Consider the following 25,373-nt stretch of genomic DNA (forward strand, 5'->3'; position numbering starts at 1 on the left):
TGCCCCCCCCCCCCATTGAGGATGGGTCTCTGTGTTGCTTCTCCTCGCTCTGGATTTCTGTTATTTTGTTTGTGGCTTGTGTTCAGCCTCCTGCTTCGATTTTGCACCAGAGAGTCCATCTGGATTTTCTGTTTGAAGAGCAATATTCTGTGCCTAAAGGAATGAGATGATGTGGAAAGGAGGGACAATTTATGATCCCACAAAGAATTGCTGCGAGAGGGGAGCACCCGTCCTGGGGCTTTCAGTGTGTGTGTGTGTGTGTGTGTGTGTGTGTGTGTGTGTGTGTGTGTTCCTATCATGGGACAGGAGAGAGGGAGGATGAAGTAGATTCCAACTCCTTAGTCAAAAATAATAGGATATGTTGTATTTTCCCCCGATGGTAGGAGGCTAGAGAGAAACATTTAAATGAAAGATATGTATTCTCTAGTGACTTTAAGGCAAAATAAATAAAGAGGAAAATGAACCTTGGATTTCAGGAGCCTAAGCCTGCAGGGAGAGGTCTGCCTGGGCGGCAACAGTGCAGGGCGGGGCAGGGACCCTGGCACGCAGATCCAGGCAGCTTCCATCTGCGCGCTCGGGCTGGGCTCCTGCCTCGGGTCCCTCTCTGACTCGGGCGCGTGGCCCCGGGGGGTGACTGTGGAGTGCTCACGCAGATCCCCTCTGGAGTGCCCACGCACCTATCTGCGAAGTATTTTTGTTTCCTCCATCAAGGATTTCTTATTTTATTTTAAAACGTTTTCTCTAAGGGACGGCAGTCGTGGCCCAGGCAGACCTCCTCCTGGGCGCTGGGCCAGCCTGGGGCCACGGAGGGCCGCGGCAACCGAGCTGATGGCCGGGAGGCCAGCCTGCAGACACCGGGCCTGCGGACGCCCGCAGCCCGCCCGCACCCAGGCCCCTAAGGGGAGCCGGGCTGCGCCCTCCCGTCCGGCCCCGCCCCTGGCTGAAGCCAGGCAGCTTGGATGACCCGGGGTGCCAGGCAGCTCCTAGGGCGGAAAGTGGGGTGCTCAGGCCGGGAGGCCTTTCCTTGCCCCCCGCCCCCTCGGGGCCCCCCGCCCACCCTAGGACCCCTTCCTTGGGGCCCCCGTCCGTACCCATGTCCCTGCCATCAGGGGCACTTTCCTACTGCCCTTCCTTTTAGGCGCCGGCGGGCAGGACGGGGGCGGGGCCGGAATGGGTGTGGGCGGGGCCGGGAACCGTGGGCGGGGCCCGGGCGGGACTAGGGCGAGGCGGGACCGGCCGGGGGCGTGTCTGCGCAGGGATGGGCGGGGCCCTGGCGGGGGCGTGTCCTAGCCCGGGCCTGGGGGCGGGGCCTGGGGGGAAGCAGCTGCGGCTGTCTCGGCAGCTGGAGAAAAGTTGTCGGGTCGGAGCGCGCGCAGCGGCCGGAGCGCGAGCCCCCGGAGCCGGCGCGGACGCGGAGGCGCGGCGGGGGCGGAGGAGAGGCGGCGGGGTCGCCCCGGCATGGGGCAGCCGGCGCGGACGGCGGACGGGCGCTGTGCCCGGGGCTGGCGGCGGGCGGCGTGAGCGGCCAGGAGCAGGATGCGCGCGGAGGGCGCGGCCCCCGGGCCGGCGGCGCCGCTCTGCGGGGCGCTGAGCCTGGTGCTGGGCGCGCTGCTGGGCAAAGGTAAGGACGGGGCGGCGGGGCGCGGCGCTCCGAGGGCCGTCAGCGCAGGGCCGCGGGCGGCGCGGGAGCTCCGGCTGAGGGAGGACGCGGCGTCCGTCCCCGCGTGGAGACTCGGGGTGCGGGTCCCCAAGGGGAGGACGCGGGGTCCGCAAGAGAGGAGGAAGCGGGGTCCGCGTGGAGACCCGGGTGCGAGCGTTCCCCCAGGGGAGGAAGCGGGATCCGCGAGAGGGGAGGGCGCGAGGTCCGCGTGCAGACCGCCTCGCGGGGCGCGGAAGGAGGGGTCCCGGCTGGGCGCCGGGCTGGCCCACGACCCCCACCTCACCTCCCGCGCCGTACTGCCGTGGGAGAAGGGGCGGTGTGGCCGAGGGTCTCCGTCCGTCCTCACCCCAGGCCCGCGGGCACCCCGTCCGCCCCGCACAGGCACGCCTGGGGCAGGTGCCGGAGCGGCGATCCCGCTCTTTGCGCCCGGCTCTGCGTCCTGGGGCTGAGGGCCGGGAGGGGAGACCCGGTCCGCTGCGTCCATCTCCTCGTCACAGGGGCTCGAGAGCCCCGGGACTCTGGGCACCCCCAGATAGGCCGAGTGCTGCGTGGGGTGCGCGGGGGGCCGTGAGAGCGCGTGTCTTCCCCGGAGCTGATTCCCAGCGGCTCTGCGAGCGCGCTCCGCTCCTCCGTGGTCCTCTAGCCGGGCCGGGGAAGGGCGCTCCGGCCACATGGACGAGATCACGAACTAAGTCTGGCCACGCGCGGTGGCTGCTATCACGGCCACCCTCATCATCATATATGCCCTTGCGGCCTTGGAGTGGAGGGAGAAGGGAGAAGGCGGCCCGAACCCGCGGCAAGAGCCTCTGGCCGCTAGTGTTCGTCCCTGCGGGAACCGCAGCGCGACCACGCACCTGCTGCGGGGCCCCAGGTGCGTTCTGGAAGCAGCAAACGAGGTGTCTGCCGTGGTCCCACTTCCTGGCCCTGGGGAGGGCCGAGGGTCCCGGGACTACCGGGCTGAGCTGGGGTGCGCACTGCCTGCCCTGAGCCCCCGCGGCCAGGCAGGTTTGGCCCTGGGCTGTGGCATGGGAGGAGCCCAGAAACCTCACATCCACCCCGTGGGAATCAAACCACAACCTCTCTCCTCCGGAGCTCTCCGGGCTGAGCTGGAAATGCATTTGGAGAGACAAGTTGCCAAATGGTGTTAAAGAAAGGGAGGAAAAACTAGGGTTTGCTTTTCAGAAGTCATTAAAGCACCTCTGAGATTCTGCTTTCCTTCGGGGCAGCTTCCCAGACACCCAGGCCGGCAGCTCCTCCTCTACATAGCATGGGTCCTTTTCACCCCAAATAGGACAATGCTGGTGGGGTGGGTGTGCGCTCATCAGTTTAATTCCAAAAGACAAACATCCACAAACAGTTGCCTGGATTCCGTCATTACCCTCCAAGCCACAGCTTTTCTGGGACTCGGTTTCCCCGGGTGTGAAGCGGTCATCGGAGGTGCCCTTGTCAGCAGATGTCAGAGTGGTCTGATGACCAAGCTCTGGTGGCAGGGTGACCTCACAGCACTTTGCAGAGCGAGCCTGTGACATGGGACATCAAACTGGGGGCAAGAGCCCTCCTTACCACTTTCTCCCGGAGTCCTTCAGTGGACTCCAAAGGTGGGCTTTTAATAAAATGGCATGTTCTTTGTATGTGTATGAGAGAGTGTGTGGACTTGTGTATGTGTGTGTGTGTGTTGCTTTTGATTTAGAGCAATGCTATTGCAGATGTGGGCAGCAATCTGGTAGGAAAGGAATGGTGACCTTTTTTTTCTGGGAGCCGTTGTGGGGGGGGGGGGCGGGATGCAGACAGGGTGCAGGGGAAGCCACCCTGCTGGGGTTTCTCTTCTTGCCCTGCCTGTACATCATGTTTACCACTTGGCTTGCAGTGAGGTTCTGCAACTCATCTTCCACGCGATGTTTCTTTCTGTGCGTTTGTCATGATCAAAAGCAGCAGCTCCTTCCACCCTCTGATTCCTCTACAAATGAAATGTTTGCTCCAGATGATAGCTTACAGGAAAGAGACATTTTCTGGCCCTTGTTTAAATATATACTGTCTTACAAAAAGGAAGGAGGGAGGGAGGAAGGGAGGAAGGGAGGGGGAAGGGAAGGGGAAGGGAAAGGGAAGGGAAGGAGGAAGGAAGGAGAGAAAGAAAGGAGGAAAAAGACAGACAGAAAATCTTCTCTGACTTGCCCTGCCCAAAGGTCTATGTATTGTTTGGAATCCTGGTGATGCCAACCAATCTTTAATACCAACTCTGAGTGTGTGTGTGTGTGTATGTGCACACATGTGTGCATGCACGTGCATGTGCATGTATGCATGCTTTGGGCTGTGAAATTTGAAGCATCACTATTGGCCTAGGTTTGGAAAAGACATAGGGTTCTTGAAATTCTCCATTAATACAGGGAGACTTCCCCTAAGACTTGTGAGACTTGGGCTGGGCTGGTGACAAAGTTGAAGGGGGGTCAGGTGGTAGGTGTAGTGGTCTGTGATACCTCCAGGCAGGTAGTCATGTCAGTCACTTTTGGGACCCCTTGAGAATGTTATATCGGACCACTCTGTCTTCTGACATTTGTAGAGACAAATGTATTTCAAGATCCGGAATCCTTGGGAAATTTGAGAGCTAGATGGAGGCCCAGGGTCACATCCGATGTTGTGTGGTACAGCACACTGTACCTCTGTCTGCTGTGGCACAGTATAATTGCACACATCAGCGGTGTTTCATGAGATGCGTGCATCTCCACATGAAGGAGGATTGTAAAGACTCAAAATAGCTGCACTTCACTCTCGATCGTCGTTAAGGCATCACGTGCATCAAACGCGACTGGATCTTTGGCTCGTCAGCACTTTGGGGATTCTGGATTTCCACTGAAGGAGATGGGGAGGAGAGGGTCTTCTCTGCTGTCCCTCAGCTCCGTGGCATGGGCTCCCTGCACAGCGCACACTCAGCACAGATCCGCACGTGTCTCTCCCCATCCATCCTCCAGCTAGGGCTTTGCTGTGGGGCCTTAGCTTCTTAGAGCTTATCTGGCCTTCTTTGAATCCATCCAGATGAATGGTTACATTAGATTTTCCTGGCTCTTTCCTCTGACCTGAATCTCTTTTTTTTTTTTTTTTTGGCCAGTCCTGGGCCTTGGACTCAGGGCCTGAGCACTGTCCCTGGCTTCTTCCCGCTCAAGGCTAGCACTCCGCCACTTGAGCCACAGCGCCGCTTCTGGCCGTTTTCTGTATATGTGGTGCTGGGGAATCGAACCTAGGGCCTCGTGTATCCGAGGCAGGCACTCTTGCCACTAGGCTATATCCCCAGCCCCTGACCTGAATCTCTTAACTAGCACTTACTGACCTCATGACCTGCAGGCAAGTACTGATTTGTTGACTTGATGTATATACATACATACATACATACATGCATACATAGAATTGGGTAGGGTGTTCATATTTAACAATAGAAATCACATATAAAATTCGGGAATTCCACAACGTATACATATATCAGGGCAATGTGCAGGCTACAACTACATCCTGTTTTTATGTGTCCATTAAAATGATTCTATTCCTAGCTTGCTAGGAACTGCATAAAGAATTCCATCAAACACTCTTTGGCATCTACTGAGATGGTCAAATCAATGATCCCCTTTGTTCTGAACATCCTCACTCTGCCAGGCCCAGGCATCCATTCCCTGCCTGTGCAGGCTGAGCAGGTGGGCCCTCTGCAGGCTGTGTCTCCTGAGGCCTCTCTCCCCTCTGCTTACCTGGCTGGACCTTCCCTTGGTCAGCTGAGATTGTATTGCCTCTCCTTGGTTCACTAGTCCCCAGGGTGGCTGGAGTCAGGCAGGGAGAGCTTGGAACTCTCATTATGCAACTAGTTAGCACCTCCTGATCAGGGGGCGGGGGCGCTAAGCCTTTGTTTTTATTAGATATAAATATATCCATAGACAGGAAAAGAAAGGCTCGTAAAAACTCCTCTTAAGTATGTTAATTGCCAGGAAGGGGAGTATTTCTGAATTAATGGGCAAATTTCAACATCAGATTGATGATTTTATCACAGCAATCTATTTTGCATAAAAGTCAGCTTTATTAAGGTAGAATTGCATACAATAAAATCTTCCCTTCAAAGAATGTACTTCTGAGTTTGACAAAAAGTACACAGCCATGCAATCATGGTACAACGAAGGTATGAAATGTTATAAAAAGTCCTCCTTCCTCTGCCCCAATCTCTGGTCATGGATGATTTATTCTTGTCCCAGGACTTCTGAAGCCTTTTCTTCCTCATGCCGTAGGAAAGGCACCATGCCCCGCGTAGCTTTCGCCTCTGCTGCCTTGCGCTCGGCGGCTCTGCTGCCAGAGCTTGAGCTGAAGTATGATGTTGCTGTCACCTGGAAGACATTTTTGCCTTTCTCTCGAACATAGGCATGGTCTAAACGCCTGTCAGTGCTCAGGTGAGCTCTTCTCTTTACTCTCTCAACTTGGCTATTGAGAGAGGAGTGATGAAATGTCCAACTAAGTTGTGGCTTTGGCATTCCAGTCTCGTGAACGTTGGCTCTGTGTTGTTGGGAGTACTGCTGTAAACTAGTGCATGCTCAGGGCCATTATGTCCTTCTGTTGAGTCACGCTCCAATGATGATGTAACGTCTCCCTTTGATCTTGCGATGAAGCCTGCTCTGTCTGTTAACGGTGCCACCTCAGCATTCTTTTGATCAGTGCCTATTCGGCAATATCTTTTCCTTTTTAGCCAGTCAGTGTCTATATTTAGTGCGGACTGTTGAGCGAGTGCCGTTGGGTTTCACTTGCTTATCACTCCTTATCATCTCTGTCCATTTCATCGTGTTGTTTAGACCATGTATATGTAATGTGATTATTCAGATCTTTAGTCAAGACCTAATGTTTTGCTCTTTTTTTTTTGCTTCTTGCTCCGTCTGTCCTGATCATTCCCCCTGCTCTGTCTCTGCTGCTTTTAGATTAAGTATTTTTAATGATTCCATTTCATCTCCCTGTTGGCTAATTATTTATACTTCCTTTTAAATTTTAGTCAGTGCTGTAAGGTTTACAAAATGCATCTTTAATTGATCAAAGCACATATTCAAGTTATATTATAGGGCTTCGTTACGTTGTGTGAGAAGGAGCCTATCTCTGATTCGCTTTTTCCCTTTACATAAGATGGTTTTCAAGTACATGCACCAACACACCAATGGTATAGCTAAAAGATTTTTCAACTAGAGACTGTATATAGTTTAAAAGAGAGTGAAAGTCATACTCGATGGGCTTGCCCTTGTTTTGGTGTCCAGAACCCTTACAACTGTTTCTGTTCCTGAAAGACTGTCTTCTCTTTCCCATCGAGCACCCAGTTACCTTGTTTATGCACCCTAGGGATTTAGCAGTGGTTGCCTTCAAGGGGAGAAGGAAGGTGATTACTGCCCCGGACGTCATCTGAGTTAGCAGAATTTCCAAGAGAAAGAGTTTAAGCGACTCTTCCAGCAAGACTGACTTCCTGTCTTCTTCAGTTTACACCTTCCTTTTCTTGTCGTGATGTGTTGGGGCCCTTAAGTTCACGCTTGCAGATGGCTGATTGCTACCGTGAGCTACCCAAAGTCTTTGTAAGGAACACACTGTCCTCTGTCCACAGAGCACGTACACTTCCTTCTTCAGCCCCTTTATCACCGCGTGGTGAGCCCTCACTAGTGGACACATCGGGAGCAGAGCTCAGTTTTGAACCTCTGGGCTGCCAGCTCCTGGAGGGTCTGGTCAGAAATCCTGGGTTGTTAGCCATAGATGTATCTTAGGGCTGCTTAAACAGGTGCAGCTACAGGGAATGGAATTTCCCCATTGGCCAAGTGTGGAGGTGTGGGGCAGGGTGGAAGGTGGGCCAGGGAGGGGAGGCCAATCCACAGAAGGAGTTACAGAATCATGATGCTCAAAGGCAAGCATGGTTTTGTCAGAAGGAGAGGGTAGCTGTGGAACTGGAATAACCCTGCGTGATCCAGCAAGGGATCTGCCAAGCGAGCAGAGGCCGCACTTGGAGATGGAAGAGATGCTCCTCGGGTTGGGGGGACCATGGTCTGCTTGTTCTCCTGCCCCTGCATGGACAGTTGAGTCAGGGTCTTCCTCTCCTCTGGCATGGCCTCCACCCCACAGTGCATCTCCCACTTAGCCTGCCCTGAGTGGCCAGCATTTGCTTTTTGCTGTTTGCTCCTCCTCCCACTCATCTCTCCCTCCCTGACCCTGGTCCAGGCCCCGAGGTGGTGGTTTCCTCTCTCACTGACCCTCCATGGCCAGCGAGAAGCCAGGAGAGCCTCCCCTCACACCCAGGGTTCTGACGGGCTCTGGCTGGGCTCCTGCGGCCTCCACGGCTCCCCTGTGGAATCCTGATCGTGAGCCGCTACACTCCCCGGAGGGATGTTCATCTGTGGCGATTTGTTCTGCTCCGGCTTTATTTTGTTCTCTGCTGCTTCCTGAGTGGCGATATGCTTTTTTTTTCCCCCTTGCAATTTATGTAAATATTTTGGGTCAGTACACAGCCCCAGGTTACCATTTCATTAATGAATTGACTCGGAGAGCAGACTTTTCTCATTTGTCTTCAAACTCAAACGTTTTCATCTCTGGCACTCCTGTGGCGTTAACAGAAATGTTGTGTTGCCTCTGGAATCCGCTGCGTGGTTCTGCCAGCCGCACTCTGGCCTGTGGCCCCACAGTATGTTCCTGGAGCACTTCGGGGAGCGGTGGCGCTGGCGCTGCCACAGAGGCCACCGCTCCCCAGCTCACAGTTGGTGGAGGCAACCGGTCTCCAGGTGTCCACTTCTTACACACACCCACTGTGTGAGCTCCATGGTGAACAGCTAACTTCATGTGTCGGCATGGCGGAGCCACGGCACCGGAGCATTCGGGCAGACATTGTTCTCGGTGTTTCTGGGGCTGTTTTGGAGTCGGTGAGCACCTGCTGTGGTGGGCCTTGTCTTCCACACTGTAGAAGGGCCCACGTGATGAGCTGATGCTGTACATAGACCTTCTGGGTGGGGTTGGGGTCGGGGGGCTGATCATCCCCAGACGGCTGACCACCTCCAGAGGGTCTGAGGACTCTTGAAGAATTCCAAGAATTCCTCTGGATCAGACCATGGAGCTTGAGATGTGAGAATGCTCAGTGGCACTGTGATCCTTAAATCACACCGGGTATGTAGAAGAAGATGGCTGGAAGCCTGTCACCTTTCCAAGACTCCGACTTTATTTCTGGACAGCCTCTCTGTCCCCAAAGACTGTGGCCCCCAGGGGCCAGCCCCATGGAGGAAGTCAACTCAAGACAATGAAGGCATTCCACTGTGAACAGTGAGAAGCATCCTGGGCTCCACCCTCAACCCAGCAACTGAGTGTGAGGCTCAGTGACTGATAAGGAACACAAGGTGTCTTTGGGGATAATAACAAGGAACCAAAGAAGCATCAGGTATAGCTTGATCCAGGTGTCCTCTTGCAACATCAAGACCAATGTTTGGCTTCTCTGAATTGCTCACTTTGCTTAATATAGTACTGGTTTATTTTTAGGTTTTACAGGGGCTCCGGGGGTTCTAGGATTACAGCCTTGAGGGCTCAGATATCCCCTTGCAGTCATCTGAGAGAGGATCCTGCTGACTCTCCTTGGCTCTGTGGGGCATCTGCGCTCATCTCTGAATGATTCTGCCTCATCAGGAGTCATGCAGACAAATGGGGCTCCCCTGCCCCGGGTTGTGACAGGAGGTGGCAGTGCCCCAAGATGTGTGTTTCTGGCTGCGTTGTGTCACCCCTGCCTGGATACAGGGCAGCATCCTTTCTCGTGTGCCTGTCAGCTAGGCAGATCATGGCAGGGGCAAGAGAAGAGCCCGAGCACCATGTGGAAGAGATCCAAGCCACAGTGAGACCCAACCCGAATCGGGCTTGTTTCAATGACTCAAGCCCCAGCTCTTCCTCCTAGCCCAAACAGGAGTGAGGTATGGTGGTCACATTGTCCTGACTCATGTGCCCCCTCCCCCCCGCAGAGCTGTGCGGCTGTGGGCAATCCACTGTGCCCCCCTAAGTCTTGGTGGGTCTGGATGGGGACCATGACTCACAGACTTGTGCAGGAAAGGTCACATGAGCGATGCATGCTTTGCCTTCCCCCCTCATTTCCACAGGCTGCATATAATTGCCCTTCTCCTCCCGTTCTGCATCCCCGGAGGCTGAGCCCTGCCCATGGCAGCCTTGGTCTCCCATGGCCTCTGATTTGCACCTGCAGCTGACCGGTGGAAGAGCTACCAGAAGACTGATGTGTAGGGAGGAAAGAGGCTGAGCATTTGTTCCTCGGTTGCTCCCTGATTGGGCTGATTTCTCTCTGTGTCTCTGTCCCTCTTAATTACTTTGGGGAGACCTGGGAAGCACTCAGCCCACCCCCCCACCCAGCTCAGTCTGTCTTCGCTCACATCTTCTAATGAAGATGAGATCATTTCCCTTGGTGTCTTATCTTCAGGGACTCAGCCTCCATTTTTTTTTTATTGTCTCCATCAGTCATCTCTTTATTAAGAAGACTTGAACCATTGATGTCTGACTCTTTCTTCTTGGACCTTAGACTCACCTACACATAACGGATGATGACTGGTCGTTTGTGATTATTAGAGACTTCAACACACTTACATGTGCTTAAACAAATTCAAACAGATGCAAAGATTTCAAGAAAAAAAATAGTATCATCTCTGGATACCCGGTTTAAATGGACGATTGCGACTCCTGATTTTTTTTTTTTTTGTATGTGTCTTTCTTGAACACAAAGGCATTCTCTTACAAAGCCCCAACATAAGGTCAGAGTTGCGGCATGCCCCTCCCTGTCTGTCCTCAGCTTGCTGGTTCCTGTCATCCCGACTCTCTTCCATAGCAAAAGGATCTGGTTGGGAGTCCAGTGTGGCGTCCAGCCATCAGGGGTCTTGCTTTTCCATCAGTGTCACGTCCTTGACACTGGCTCCCTTTGTAGGTGTTATTCAGCATTAGAGCCTGCCTCTGCGTCTGGCAGGCATGCCCCAGGCCTGCCGTCTCTTCTCATCTTTGCCGTCCGCCAGGGCGCACAGATTTAAACACACAGACGTCTCACTGGTGTTCTCTGCCGTCACTTGAATTAAACTGTTGTTTGTCAGGCTTGCCTCCCTTGAGGCGCCCCCCCACCCCCGCCACTGCCTCTGGTGTTGTTCACAGAGCGCATGAGGGAGGTTCTTGGAGGCTCCCGGCAGATCCTACGCGGTGTCAGAACTGTGGACCCACCACATACTCTAGCTCACATCTCATGGCCGCCCTTGATTACTTTGCTGCTTGGGAACATGGAGAATGTGGCCCTTTTGTGACAGCTGCTGTGTTGTTGTGGCATGTCCTCGTGGGTTCTTTAATTCTGGATATTAGATTTTCTAGGCCTGTGCGGACCTTTCCTACCACAGGTTAGTGGTCCACTTAGTTGCTTTTAGCAGATAGTAGTCTTTAAAACCAGCACCTCGAGTCTAGATATGCTCGTTTCTATGGGATGCTGCAGGATCACTCCATGGGCAGAGCCAGGAAGGACTTGCATGCCAGTTCTCACCTTTGATGCTGAGTACTAAAGGCAAGGGGCAGGGAGATATTAGAAGACAGCCAGGTCTGGGCACTCACACTGGGCCATAGCAGTGAGAGCCACAGGAACATGGCTGTTCAAATCCAATCTGCATGGTTAGAGCTGGGAGAAGAGCCTTCCCAGAGAAGGGATGTGTTAGTTTCAGAAGAGAAGAATGAGTTGGGCACCCGTGGTCCACGCCTCTAACCCTAGCTACTCAAGAAGCTGAGATCTGAGAATCAAGGCTCAAAGCCAGCTGGGGCAGGAAAGTCTGTGGTGCTGTGGCTCAAGTGGTATTGTGCTAGCCCTATAACAATCTCAGAGACAGTGCCCAAGCTCAGAGTTCAAGCCCCAGGACTGCCAAAAAAACAAAACAAAACAAAACAAAACAACCCCAAAACCCAAAACAAAATGATAACAAAACACAGAAGAGAAGAATGCTAGCAAATTCATTTCCACTGGGCCCGATCCCAGTGGCCCTGGCAGAGAAGGGTGGATGGTGAGGAAGCTGAAGAGATGAGCAGTGAGGGCTGACAGGGACAGCAGCACCTCCAGGGAACCATGCTGTGTCCGGAAGTCGATCCACAGCTTCCGGAGAACAACCCATGGCCGGTCTGTGAGAGGTCTTGCGCTTTCTTCTTTGAAGTTCTGCATCAGAGCTTCTCAACCCCAAGTCTGTTATTGTGTTGGACACGGGGGCCAGGGTCTTGTGCAGGACAACTTGCCTTCATCTCACACACACACCCTTCCCCAGCCTCAGTTACAACAACCCAAAATGTCTCCAGCGATTGCCCAATGTCCCCTGGGCGCATGGAGAACGGCGGGGTTTCAGTGCTGCCAACTGTGTATAAAGAACTTCCCACATCAAAATATCCTTGTGAACATTTTTCTTGGAAACAATTTCAGATGTTCAGAAAAGTTGCAAAAGAAAATTTACAAAGACTCGCATGCACTTTTCACCCTGTCTCCCAAATTAGCAGGCATTTGCTTTGTTTTTCTCATTCTCTGTGTTGTCTCTGTCTGTCTGTCTGTCTGTCTGCATGTCTGCCATCTATCTATCTAAGCCATCTTATCTATGTATTTATCTGTCTTGAGTATGAGAGTGCAAAATTTTCTGAACTATTTATAAATAAGCTAAATGCATGCTATAAGTCAGGGTGGACTTTTCTCTTGCCTACCCTGACAGTGGTCCAAATCAAGAACATAATTTCCATGGTATCATTACTTCTCTGCTTGTTTCATTCAGACGTTGTCAGTTCTAGGTTAATGTCTTATCACAGAAGTGGATGGCACTTTTCTTGATCCAGCATCTAATCCAGGGTCTCCCTGTACTTTGTGGTTCTGACTGAGGTTGATCAGGCCCTTCTGAAGAGCCGAGTGCTGGGCTTGGCTGACTTGGGCCCTGTGACAACTCAGTGACACTGCAGGATCCTGACTCACCTTTAACATCCTAACAGCACCTACAGACCCTCTTGTAGGAAGCCCCCTTTCCCTCTCTCCCCTCCCCTAGCCCTTCCTGCCTGGGAATGTCCCAGCCACAATGTGCTTGGCCCTTCTCCTTAGCACCTCTGTGGCTGAGGGACCCCTGGCACAGTTGTCTGGTGTGGCCATATCTCAGGGTGGCCTCTGTGAGGATGCCCTGCTGCCCCCCTGCCCCATTCACTAGAAAGCACCACGGAGATGAGGCAGGAATTCCAGCAGGACTGGGTAAAGGAAGAACACCAGGGTCTGCACCCTGCATGAGGAGGGTTGTTCTCTTTGGGGCTGGCATGCCCCTGGTGGGGAGCCATGCCTTCTTGGTGCCCCTTATGTGAACAAGTGGCTTTCCCCTTCTGGAGAAAATGCTTAGCCATGCTGAACGCATGCAGGTGCAAACACCTGTACACTCACAGGCATGAGCACACACACACACACACACACACACACTCGTGATGACGCCTTCCCCTCTCCCCACTCGTTTGGAAGAGTATTCCAAAAACAAGTGTGTACTCAAGAGGTATGTTCAGCTTCCATCTCCAAACATGGAAAGTTACAAGTAATGTTCAAATCAGCGTTCTCTAATTTCCCGCCCAACCTGTGCAATGCTCAGTGATGTCTGCGCCGTCTGCCTGTCACCTGCACTTCTTCTGACTTAGGAACAGACTTTCTCTTCTTCAAATCTTTACTTTTCATCTGAGCTTTGCCCTAAGCGATCATTTTCATGAAGCTCACCATTTTACATACTAATTGCATCCACCCCCAAAAAAACATCAAGATAAATACATAACTGATAACATATTGAAAGGCCCTTCGGTCTTCCACGCAGAATTATCTACTGCTGTGTACTTGGGTAAGCCCTGGCCCCGGGCCCAGGTACAGATGGGGCTGGCAGATCTGATATCAGACATTTTCCCCCATAATTTGAATCTCCAGATTGCATCTTCTGCCAGAACTTTGAAGGAATGTTTCCAGGAAAGATGGGAAAATGGTTTCCTGGAATTATGAATGGGTAGAGCTGGGGACACAAACTCAGTGGTAGAATACCTAACTAGCATGCACAAGGCCCTAGGGCTCATCCACACCAAGATGCAGATGATGTGTATGTGTGTTATAGATAGATAGGAAGGAGGGCAGGTAGATAGTTAGATGGGTGCTAGATTATAGGATAGTAAGTAGGGAGGTAGTAGACAAATAGGAAGCGAGATGGATGATAGATAATAGATTGATAGATATAGGCAAACAGATAGATACTAAAGGGGGTTCTAAAAGGTTATAAAAACAAAAAGTGGGCCATCAAGGATAAAGGAATGGGTTGTCATGCAGGTGGGTCAGCCCCAGGGGATTTCTATCACATTCCCATCCTCATTAACCAAGCACCAAATTGTTTTAGTCCAGGACATTTGGACTCTAATCCATTAGATTCAGCTTCTCTGTGTAGCCCTCACTAGGCCTCACACTTACTTGTAATCCTACTGATTTGGCCTCCCACAGTCTCAGATTCAGGTATTTTACAACTCACCCTGATGCGGTGTAAGTTCCTCAAGAGCACAGATTTTTGTCTTTGCTGGCCATACTAAAACCCTTATAACTAGGGCAATGCTAGGCACACAGCTGACACTTTGCAATGCCTGGAAAATTATAAGAATTGTACAGCTCATGACACAGTGAAACCAACTCTAAGTAAGTAGAATACAATAGAAACTATTCTGGGTCTGGATGTTGAGTATCTGAGCTTGTGTCCAGTGTGCAGCACAAAGTCTTGCTTGACAAGGAGCCTTGGTTTTGGAGTGTAAAAGCCTGTATGCCAGGCTTTTTGTGAACAATGAGGACATGGGTTAATTTCGATTCCTGGATTGTTCTCAGAGAGAAAGGATTCTGATGAAAACTTTAGATCCAAACTACCTCTCTGGCCTCCCATTATAAACTTCCTTTTTCGAAATTCCAGGCAATGTAGCTTCCCACTACACTGGGAAGGCCCCTTCGTGCAGAGATTGCTGCTTATTCACAAATTTACTAAGTGAGGACATAAAAATTTGGGGATGGCTCATAAAAGTCTGGGGGGTAAATAGGTTTTGTATGTCATCTTTCATGAAAAAAACATAATTCCCACCATCCTGCATTTCTGATGATTAATTTTGCACCACCAAAATAAGGATACCGGGAAACTCCCACTTATTTCTGGAACTGGCTCCAGAGAGAATTTCAAAGAAAGTGAGGCCACCTTTGTCTTGCCTTCTGTTTGTAATGTGGTTCCTTCTTCAATCAAGATTTCTTTCTCTTTTCTTTTTCCTTTTTCTTGTTGGCTGGGAGGTGAGAGGAAAAGCATGGACTTTTTTTAATCTAGAAGAAACATCCTTCTTTTGAGCTCCTCATCTCCACTCTTGGAAGTGGAGCCCATTTATGAATCCTCAGGTCACTCTCTGTCTCCTCTGTTCCTCAGCCTCTTAAGGCCAGCAATAATTCTCCAACAGAAGGGACACATATTCTAGTGACGATCCAGTGTCCCCTGAAACAAGCTGGCTTCTCTATTCCGTGCGTCTTCCTTGTCACCTCCCTGGGTTTTATTTTAATTGCCATGCTCTCCAAAGCACAATTCATATTAAATTATTCATGGTGGTGCAATGTTTATGTGATCAGAGTAATTATTATAATTATGCATTGTGAATTTTCATAATTAATGACCTCACTCCGATTTCATTTGGCATAGACTATTTCCAAAGGAGTAATCAGATAATAGGGTCTCCTGGGGAATCAGAATGAAAGAAAATGGCGACCCCTCTTGGCTTTTGCAGTGCAGTAGAAACCTTAGCCATTCACCTCAAGAAATGGGGTTGTCGAAGCATCCTGTGGAGAAATGGGGGGCATGAGATCCAGCTCTGTAATACATTGGGGCTCTCCGATGCCCCCACTCCACGTGTGCCACACTCCGTACCTTTATTTATGCACCACCCACAGGAAGCCACAAAGAAGTCTCTGGTGAGCCAGCCTGGTAGTACCATGGCCAGTCGAAGGGAACAGAAGCACATATCTCTTCTCAGGATGCTCTAACTGACCCTGGGGCTTCCAAATCTGCTACGAGCACCCAACAACATCCTGTACTTCAATGTCTGTCTCTGACCTCATACCTTAAAATGCTGCTTGTCTGTGCTTCCCTCTGCCGGCCCCTCTACTCTGGGATATTCCAAGGATATGGCCCCACTGTAGTATGTATACCTTCAGGGTATCAGAGCACCCAGGTTATAGGCTGTGGAAAGAGCAGAAGCACCTGGTCTTCCTCAGTGGATCTTCTGCTTCCTTGGACCCAGCACCTTCATTGCTTTGTCGCCTACATTCACTGCAGTAAATGTCTTCGAGAACATTTGCCTGAAGAGATAATCCTCAGGGTGGATCTAACATTTAAACCAGACTCTCCTGGCATTGACCCTTGAGGTATTCTAATCAGGCTACATTTGGCTGACTCTAATTCAGTCTGGCTTCAGTGGCAAGGAAATGTCACAAGAGCACCAACTTTAGAAGTGGGGTGATGTCCTGGTTAATTGACATGGTGGCCTGTTGTTCCCTCTAATGGCCCGTGTCTCTCTCTCTGTGCACCACATCTTGGGGGCTCGCTTCATCCTGACCTGGTGTTCTCATGGTTACAAGAGAGTTGTCTGTGGTATTTAGGGTCCATGCTTGATTTCTTAAGGCTTGAGAGACTAGCCATGCAAGGCTGCCTGTGGACAATGAGGGAGCTTACCCAGAATCTTGCTGCCTTCCTGTCTCGCTGGTCTTCCTCCAGCACAAAGCCATTCCTAGCCAACCGATCATTAGAGAGCATGCTGGATTATCCCTAAAAGGATTAGAACAGCCTCCTGGTGCTGACTTTACTAAGTGGAAGTCTGTGAGGGAGAGAAGGTGGATGAAGAAAATGGGGAGAAGGTAAAGAATTAATGTTTTTTTTAAAGCGTTCTTTAACTTACAAAATTATTTTTGAACTCTTTGGGTTTGATGGCTTTGTGATGTTTTCTCTTAATAGGAACCAAACTCAATAGATAGAGAAGGGTCTCTGGTGACAAGCCATCTGGGAATCACTGGATTAGGGCTAGGCTGTGGTGAAGTTACCATTCTGCCAGGTCATCTGTCTCCTGTTGGTTTGTTTGTTTGTTGGTTTGTTTGTCTTTTCTTTCTCCCTTATTGTAATGTTTGTTTGTTTTTGGCACATTTGAGCTTTCAGAATTCAATTGCCAAAGTTCTCAGGGGCTGGACCAGCCAATTTCTCTCCCCCACCTCGGCTAAAGTGAGTCTTTGCAAGTAGGATAAACAACTTCAGTGAAGGAGATAATGTGGTATCGACTGCTTGGCTCTGGTTAATTTTCTGTGATATGAACAAGGCAGACATCAGCCGGATGTGATGGACCCCTGCGGAGGGTGGGGGGGGCAGAGGCTGTGAATATTATAGGTTTGTAAATTCAGAGGGGCTTTCCTTGCAGCCAGATTTATTTAAAGTCATAAATGGATTATTGGATTTTACCCCCTTGGTCATGCCTCTAAGTAATTTATGGCTGATCTCATGGTTCTGGGTCTCTAATAAGCTTCTCCCTCCCTGCATAGTGACTGACTGGCCTTAATTAACGTGGAATCTTCCCCATTCTGGACTTCCTGCTGTGGTCTGCTGGCCGGTGCCTGTGGATGCCAGCTTGGGGCTGAGAAGGACCAGGCTTGAACTGAGAAGTTCAAGAATTCAAGTTGTGTTTGGTCCTTGGCTGCCCTTCCCACTGCTTTTCTAGACCAAATATATACCAACAGAAACAGCTCCTGGTGGGCAGGGTGTACCCTTTAATATCCAGGTGAATTATTTTTCCTACACACACACACACACACACACACACACACACACACACACACACGATTCCATGAGAAACCACCCCACAACTTTGTTTTGATATAAAACACTGATTCTTTACTCTGAACCCAAACAAATCCCTGACAGAGCCCAAGCATTGAAAACCAGTCATGGGCCCTGGCTTATCCTGCCTGCAATTCAAAATTAAAGCAGTACTTAGAGCAAATGGGGAGGAGGAGAGAGAGTTCTATAAAATATATATATATATATGTATATCTTGTTATGACTTCAGTGTTAGGTTCTGTGGGAAAAATTATGGCCCTGCGTTATAAGCTACTTGCTTTTCTGTAGTTGGTGTGTCTACCTGTAGGACAGGTTAACCCTAAGTTTCCCTGGGAATGGAACTTTTAACAGTCACAGAGCATTTTATCTGTTCCTCTTCTGTCCCAAATGGGGTTAGTAAGTTGCTAAGAGCACCTTTAAGAATGCATGAGATCGCCGTAGCCTCCCTCTCTTGCTTACTGTGGCTCCCTTTGTTCTCAGCACCGTTTCCTCTTCTCCTGGGGTCTAGCTCCTCTTGACACTCCACACTCCCCTTCCTCTCCTCTCCCTCATGGTCCTCATTCCCCTCCTCCTTGGCCACTGGTTCATTGAACACACCAAATGTTCTTACTTCGGGGCAAATGTGGCATTTTGTTTTCCATTCTGTTTGCATGTAGTTTGGATTTTTATTTTAGACAATTGTAAAAAAAAAACAATTAGCACCAAGATTTTCTATGCCTTTGTCTTCTACCTCACACCTTATATTTCCACACCACCACATCAACCTCAGGAACCTGGCATTGCGTCTGCACGTGCAGCATCCTGTCCACTGTCCTCTGGAGTTGCTGTTTGGTTCTGGTTTTGTTTTCTGGATAGAGTCTCGTGTAATTTTCTCAGGCCAGCCTCAAACAACCATCCTTGCCGAGCACCTGGGATTGCAGTACCACGCACACCCCATCATGACAGGTGTGCATGGAGGGTGCACCATGGCCAGTGACGGAGGAGAGCAGGGCTGTAGGGGAATTTGCAGAGCGCTGGGAGACATTGACACTGTTTGCAGCACTTAGCGAGTGAAGGTTACTGAAACACCGCCTCCATCCCCCACAGCAAGACCTCCCTGCCTTGACCATCCCTCATACCGTGGAATGACTGGCAGAAGATGAAGGCCCCGGGCTAAACGGAGGTCCAGAGTCAGGCTGGGCTAACCCAGGTGCAACACTCGGCACACACTCTCCTCCCTGCACATCAGACCCTCCAGATGAAGTGCCTTAGCCAAGGGCTTTGGGAGCAACTTTAGTCCCCAGGGCAATGGGTGCACCCGGTTTTTCCAAGTGGGTGTTGGGCTCTTGGTACAAGAATGAAAAGGACCGTGAGATGTGTGTCAATCCCTTACTGGCTGCCAGGACATTGGCAAAGCCATGTGGGTTCAGATCTCTCTCTCTCTCTCTGGATGTCTAAATAAAAGTTGTCCCTCTAGCTTCCTATTGTTTAAGCAGAGGAAATGAATTATTCCTAGACAAAAGGAGAGCGTATCAGCAGGAATAGTGTGTCTGTAGAAATCAGTCTGAGTTTCCGGTGGGTTCTACACAGTGTTAGTCTGACTTGCATCTCCCTAAGAGGGGATTCGAGGAAGGTGGTGGTGGTTGGGGGTGGGATGGGCCTCGCCAGCCACAGTCTCCAGGACAGCCTTCTCGGGAAGCATGGTATGCACCATCTCAGCTACAGAAGAAAGGCTCTCCCTTCACAGGAGGGAGAGACCTTAACACTTCAGTTAGCTTCATACCAGCCCCATCTTGGCCTTTGCTCTATTCCCTGCTAATTGCCAGCCACCTCCCCAACTCGGGGAAGCCTGCATCCCACAGTCGCACAGGCCTAGAACGTCACACAACCTCTAAACCTTATGCCCCCACCGAACTTGAGATGGCTCTGTCTCTTTGTGGCTTATCTTTTTTTCCTTCTCTATGGGAAATTAAATTATCTGGAATGACGAAACCACAGCTGTTGAGCAGTGGGCATTAGATGACATTTAAACATCATTATCTTATGTAGTAATGGAAGAATTGGCTGGTGATTAAAAAGAAAACCTCCAAGCAGCAGCCATCGGGGGAGTTGCTCTTTGCAAATTGCCTGCTTTAAGAAGGTCCCTGAATCCATCGCTGGGATGGCCCTTGAGCCAGTTACCAGCTGCACCCAGATTCTAGAAGACTGTGTGACCCGTGGCTGGCAGAGCTCCCAGTGGCTGGTGCAGGGCTGGTCTTTGTCCACGTGGACAGGATCTTGAACTGGCAGCAACCCAGTGATGCTCGTGACTGTGATGTTGAGGTGATCACAAGGTGACACGAATCAATTTGGGTTTTTGCTGGAAACCTGGTTGAGGCTTTCAGAATCTGTTAGGGTATACAGTTAGCCAAGTTTGTCACCGAAGCAGAGTGGGGCTCGGCACCATGGCAGCGGGCTTCCTTTTCCAGTCAATATGCAGGTATTTCCTCCCCAGGGAGTCTGTTCCCTTTACAATGTTTGGAATTTTTTTTAGATCATCTTAGAACACACATTAATTTTTTTTACCTTCTGAAGAGATTCTAGTGTGTCATTATGCTTCTTTTTCTTGTAATGTTGATTTCTGAAAGGCCAAAAGGGAGGTGCTTTGATTATTTCCTGCACTTAGATATATTCGTGGCAGAAGGATATCTGTCTGGTGTCTGTGTGGTTGTTTTACTGTTTGGATGTTTGAAGCCCTCAGGAAAGGCATAGAAAAGAAAGAATTTTGTCAACTTCTGCAGTGGCTCAGTGTCCCAGCTGTCAATTAGATTACTGCTCAGGTTTTGGAGGAAAAGGGAAAATGAAAGAATCAGTGATGGTTCTCCAGAAATTAAATTACTGCAGAGATGTGAGTGGGCAGGTGTGTGTGTGTGTGTGTGTGTGTGTGTGTGTGTGTGTGTGTGTGTGTGTGTGTGATTCAGTTGGTAAGTTGGCAACGGCATGGGTACAGTCCAGTGTGGTTAACTTTTGGGCAAGCTAGAATTCTTTGTAGACCACGATGGAGCTTAGGGTGAGAAAACATAGGCTGGCCCTAGGGATAAAGAAGGGACCTAAGGAAGGAGCTACAGGAGCCTCTCACTATCTCTGGAATGAAGAGACAGATTTTTCTAGGTGTGTAGAACTGGGTTGGGCTATCACTGGCCCCATGGCATTGAGAAAGGATATTAACAACTGGCTCTGGAAGAAGAATGGAAAGCAGACATCTTCTCCCCCCACTTCATGGTGGTACCAGGGAGGGAAAAAGGATATGGAAGGCTATCACAATGTAGAAATGCCCCAGCAGGGAGCTTATATTTGTTTTAAAATTTCAGCAATATTTGAACAAAGATGTTCAGAACGGTCTGCACATAACACCATAAGCTCCAATTCTCTGGATTTGGAAAAAGCAAAAGGCAAGTGCACCAAAGCTTTCAAGGGCCCATATTTTAATGTACATTATTACATTTCATAGTTGTTATGCCAGATGAATTTCTATCAGGTGACATGAAAATGAGGCCAGATATGTTCATAATCTCCTGTGACCCAAATGTATTATGAATTCCTTCATCCAGTTGTAATATAGCTCTAAATTATTCCTCAAAGTCTATTAATAATTAAGAAAGGAAAAACTGTATTATCTCTTAATGGCATTTTGACTTTTCCGTTTCTTCTCAGAGTGCGTGTTCCCAGTGCATGTCTTTCTATGTCAGGGCAGCACAGGCCCCAGCTTGCACTGCCTGTGACTTTCTGCATGTGGCTTATGAGCCTTGCTGTTGTGTGTAAAAGGGGACCCATTCTTCACCCATCTTCACCCCAGAAGTCACTGCCATCCTCACAATGGAATTCCTTTCTTTCTTTCTTTTCTTTTTTTTTTTTTTGGTGAGGTGCGGGGAGGCTGTGGGTCCCTAGCTCTGGATCCCCTAGGTCGGGGGCTCTGCTTCTCTGCTCCACAAGCAGTCACATGACCCCAGCTCAGCCAATGGGGTGGCTTATTCGTTTGAGTTGGGGATTAGCTGAGAGTTTGGCAGGTGTTCAAAGCTGGGCCCTTCACAGCCTTCGAATGGCATTCTGGGGACTTTGGCTGCAATCGCTAGAAAATCTGGAGCTTTCTTCCCGCCTGGGCTGTGGGTCCTGGAGCTCATAGCAGCCATCTTGCCTAAGAATGAATCCTTCCCAGGGGGAGACACCCACCTGGCTTTCACGGAGTCAGCCAGCTCTTAGCTCCAGTTCTCTCTGGAGACAGCCATTTCCCAGGACCTGTCAACCACAGGAGCCCAGAACTCCTCCCGCTCACAACACTTGCTCTCTTGTTCAGCACTGAGCGCTATCACTCACGTTGTCCTGGCCTCCCCAGTCCCACCACCAACTCGATTTCTTTCCTGCTCTCCAGAGGAAACTTCCTGCTTGCTGGAATTCTGCAAACACACCGATGGGGAGGTGGGAGAGCTGTGTACCACTAAGGGAGGAGATCGAGGGCACTGTGGGGACCCTGTGTGCAGAAAGAAGCCAGAGTCACCCCTGGCGGGCCCTGGGCACTCAGAAAACCAGGGATGCAAGCCTGAGGGTCAAATCGGTTCCTGTCCGTCTCTGGATTGAGCACAGAGAAGCCGGGTAAGCAGTGTAAGATCACACAGCAAGGGGCCGTCAGCGACAGGATCGGGGTTTCAGGGCCTCTGCTTCCATGCCTGCCACTGCCACTCTCCCATTCTGCCTGTGGTCCCCAAAAATCTGATGCTAACCCTTACCCCAAAGGGGTCCATATTCTTCTCTTGGTGGCTGTAATTATTACCCAGGTATCATGGCTGGCTTTTTCTCTCTCTTGACAATGATCGGTAAGTGTTCCTGATGGAACGCTGTGCATTTGCTGGACTGAACCGAGGCAGAAATAGCATCTCTCAAACAAGGAACAAGGCCCCAGCCACTGCGGTGGTGGACAGGGCCGTCAGCGGCCAGGAGTAGCTGTGGCTAGGCTGAGCTTCTGTGCAGAAGGAGGCAGGGAGGCAGCAGAGGCTGGCAGCTGTGTCTGTTCTCCAAGGTGGTCACATGGCGCAGCTGCTGCCAGCAGAATTCCAGCGGCAGTGGCATTGGCATCGGTGTGGGGAGGCAGTGAGTTACATCCAGGAAGGCCAGCGAGTGGCCCAGCACCCGGGGATTCATTTATTTTATTATATTTCTCCCTAAGAGACATCTCTGGAGTTCCCACCAAGACAAGGGACCCTGCCCCTGGTTGGATTCCCTTCGTGCTGTGAGCTGTCTGAGGACTTGATTAAATCCATCACTCACAGCTGAGAAGAAAGGGTGGGAAACCCTGGACGTGGCGGAGTCCCTGGGAGACACTTGAACTTGGAATCTATTTAATAGCTCCTGGCACGGAAAGCAAACAAGAGTCTCTGGGAGATCAAAGGACTTTTATCTTGCTCAGTGGAGAAATCTGTTACTTCAATCATTTATTGTTTGAGCCAAAAATATCCCTGGAGTGAGGGGAGGGAAAAAAAAAAAGGAAGAAATGTGTTGCACATTTCTTTCTGTCTTTATTGTGGATTTGAGTGTTTTGCTTTTCAGGTAGTACCTGAGCTCTGTGAGGAACGCTAAAAAAATGGTGAAGGTGTGAATTAACAATGACTCCTGGACCTTCTTCTTGGAGCTGTTCAAAGATACGATTGAATGTGTCCTTGGCAAAAAGCTCCCTTTAAGATTCCTCAATCTTTAAGGTTCTCCTGTATGCCACTAGTTGTAGCGGGAGCCCAGTGGGGCAGCACAGAGACAGTGCTCCCTGCTCCTCACATCCACCTTGGTTATACTGATGTGTCAGGGAAGCTCTCAGTCCACTGTCTGGTGGCTTCCAATGCGTGCTTGGAGAGAAGAAGGCAGAGAGTAGAGTGATGGTAGATCCACAAGCCAAGACAAACAAACAAGACCCGGAGCCAGGCTCTGCCTCCGAGCCTCCAGCCCCAGGACCCCCATAGACGCTGACTTCAGGCCCCCAGAACTGTGTGAACAAATGAGCTCCCATGGCTCCAAGGAGCACAGCCCACATACTTTGCCACAATAGCCACAGGAAGTGCACATGACTGTGGAAGATGCCTGACAGTGCTGATGTCCTGGCTGCTGCCAGTGTAAGATGAGCTAGACACACAAGGAGACAAGTCAGTGAGCACCGATGCCCACAAGGACTGCGGAGGGACATTGAATCCAGCCTACCTGGAGTCTGGTTGGAGGGCACCACGGTGTCTTAATTCTCATGGGCAATCCAGAGGGGTCTTCAGAAGACCTGGATGACCATAGTGGCCAGTGCCTTGTCACTTCACAGATGGATACCCTGGTCTTCCCAGTGACAATGAAGTTCAAAGGCTGGGAACTTTATGGGCACCAAGGCCAGAGGAGGAGTGAGGTTGCTGGTCCAGAAGGCAGAGAAACTTGAGGGCCAGACAGGTGAATGGAAATTAGGGTACCATGCTAGAAAACCTGGAAGGAGACAGCACTCCTCAGGTGAGCGGCCCACAGGACCCCGGGGGAATGATGACCTGTCCTGTTTCTCAGGTCCACCGGGTCTCCTGGGGCAGTCAGCATGTGTGTCCAGTTCCTCTATCTTCCTGCGGGCGAGGAGGGGGCCCTGGGAGAGGAGCAGGAGGGCAGGACCAGCATATGGTGGGACTATCTCAGAAGCTGAAATGTGGGATGTTTCTGTGGGGTGTTTTTTTTTTCTTCTTGCATGTTTCATTTTTGGCATTTTAATGTAGCATCATTCAGACTGGTTTAAGTTTTGTGTTGTATCATCGCTGTTGCCGGGGCTCAGGTGTGCAAACCCTTGTTATGTGACACACTCCCTTCCTAGATCGTGTGGCGCTCTCTTGTTTTTATTCAGGTATTTAGTTAGCTATTTTTTAAAAAAATAATAATAATATAATTAGCACCTGCGAACCCATCACCAGAACAAAAGCTGAGCGGCCCATCCAGTTTGACCTCAAAATTTTGAATAGCATCTGCCCATATGAATTTTAAAATTCAATTACATGAGGGCTTTGTTTTCTTTCTCCCCCCTCTGCTCAGTAACCAGGTCTGTTCCAGACATTTCTCTGATGTTCAGGGAGTCCTTTTTCAAGCTCAGGACAGAATACTCTGTCATCTTCTGGGCAGGTTTGCCTCTTCTCCACTGACATGCCCTAAATCCCAGCCCGTAGCTCAGCTTTTGTTTTCCTAATCAAAACTTTCTCTCTTCCTAACTGTTTTCTTTCAGGAACAAAGCCTGGAGCCACTTGGGCTGCCCTGTGGTTATACAACTAAAAGAAATAAGAACAGACATTCAGGCAACTCAACTGATAACAGATGTTCAAGCTAGAAACGTTTATTGAGTGTTTCGGAGTCACAGTACTGGTACCCTGTGCTCAGATGCTGCATTGGAAAAAAAAAGTGGGGAAATTTGACAAAATATTATCTTCAGAAACCAATAGACTAACCAGCAAAAGGGAGGCTAATTGTGTGTGTATGTATATATAATGTATATCTAACTTAGATATACTTTATATTTCTTTCCGGTGTCTTTTACATAATCCCCGTAGGGATTGATACGGAAGGGCATTCTCTGAGGGTCAAGAAGCAACAGGTAGAGTAAACTTGAGAAGCAAGTAAATTCTACCCTTTTGTTTACGGTGAGCTCATCACACCTACCTCCCATGCATCTTGCAATGTGTGTGTGTGGGGGGGGGGAGGGTCATTTATGCAAGAACAATCTCCAAGGGTATGTTAGGTGCCAACTTGTGGCTGGGCTTTGAAGAGGTGATGGAGAGTAAGAAAAATGAGACCTC

The 25,373-nt window shown here is 50.2% G+C and overlaps 1 protein-coding gene across 1 annotated transcript in view; it reads left to right on the forward strand.

Moving 5' to 3' along the window:
* The first annotated feature begins 1,504 nt into the window (after window positions 1-1,504).
* The window catches only part of Tmem132c (transmembrane protein 132C), a 175,670-nt gene continuing 151,801 nt past the window's right edge, over window positions 1,505-25,373 (forward strand). Inside the window, exon 1 of the mRNA XM_048343136.1 lies at window positions 1,505-1,621. Coding sequence (XP_048199093.1) covers window positions 1,537-1,621 — 85 coding nt within the window. The 5' untranslated portion in view covers window positions 1,505-1,536. The remainder of the gene's footprint in view (window positions 1,622-25,373) is intronic.

This window comes from Perognathus longimembris, chromosome 3, assembly GCF_023159225.1.
Source record: "Perognathus longimembris pacificus isolate PPM17 chromosome 3, ASM2315922v1, whole genome shotgun sequence".
Classification (NCBI taxonomy): domain Eukaryota; kingdom Metazoa; phylum Chordata; class Mammalia; order Rodentia; family Heteromyidae; genus Perognathus; species Perognathus longimembris.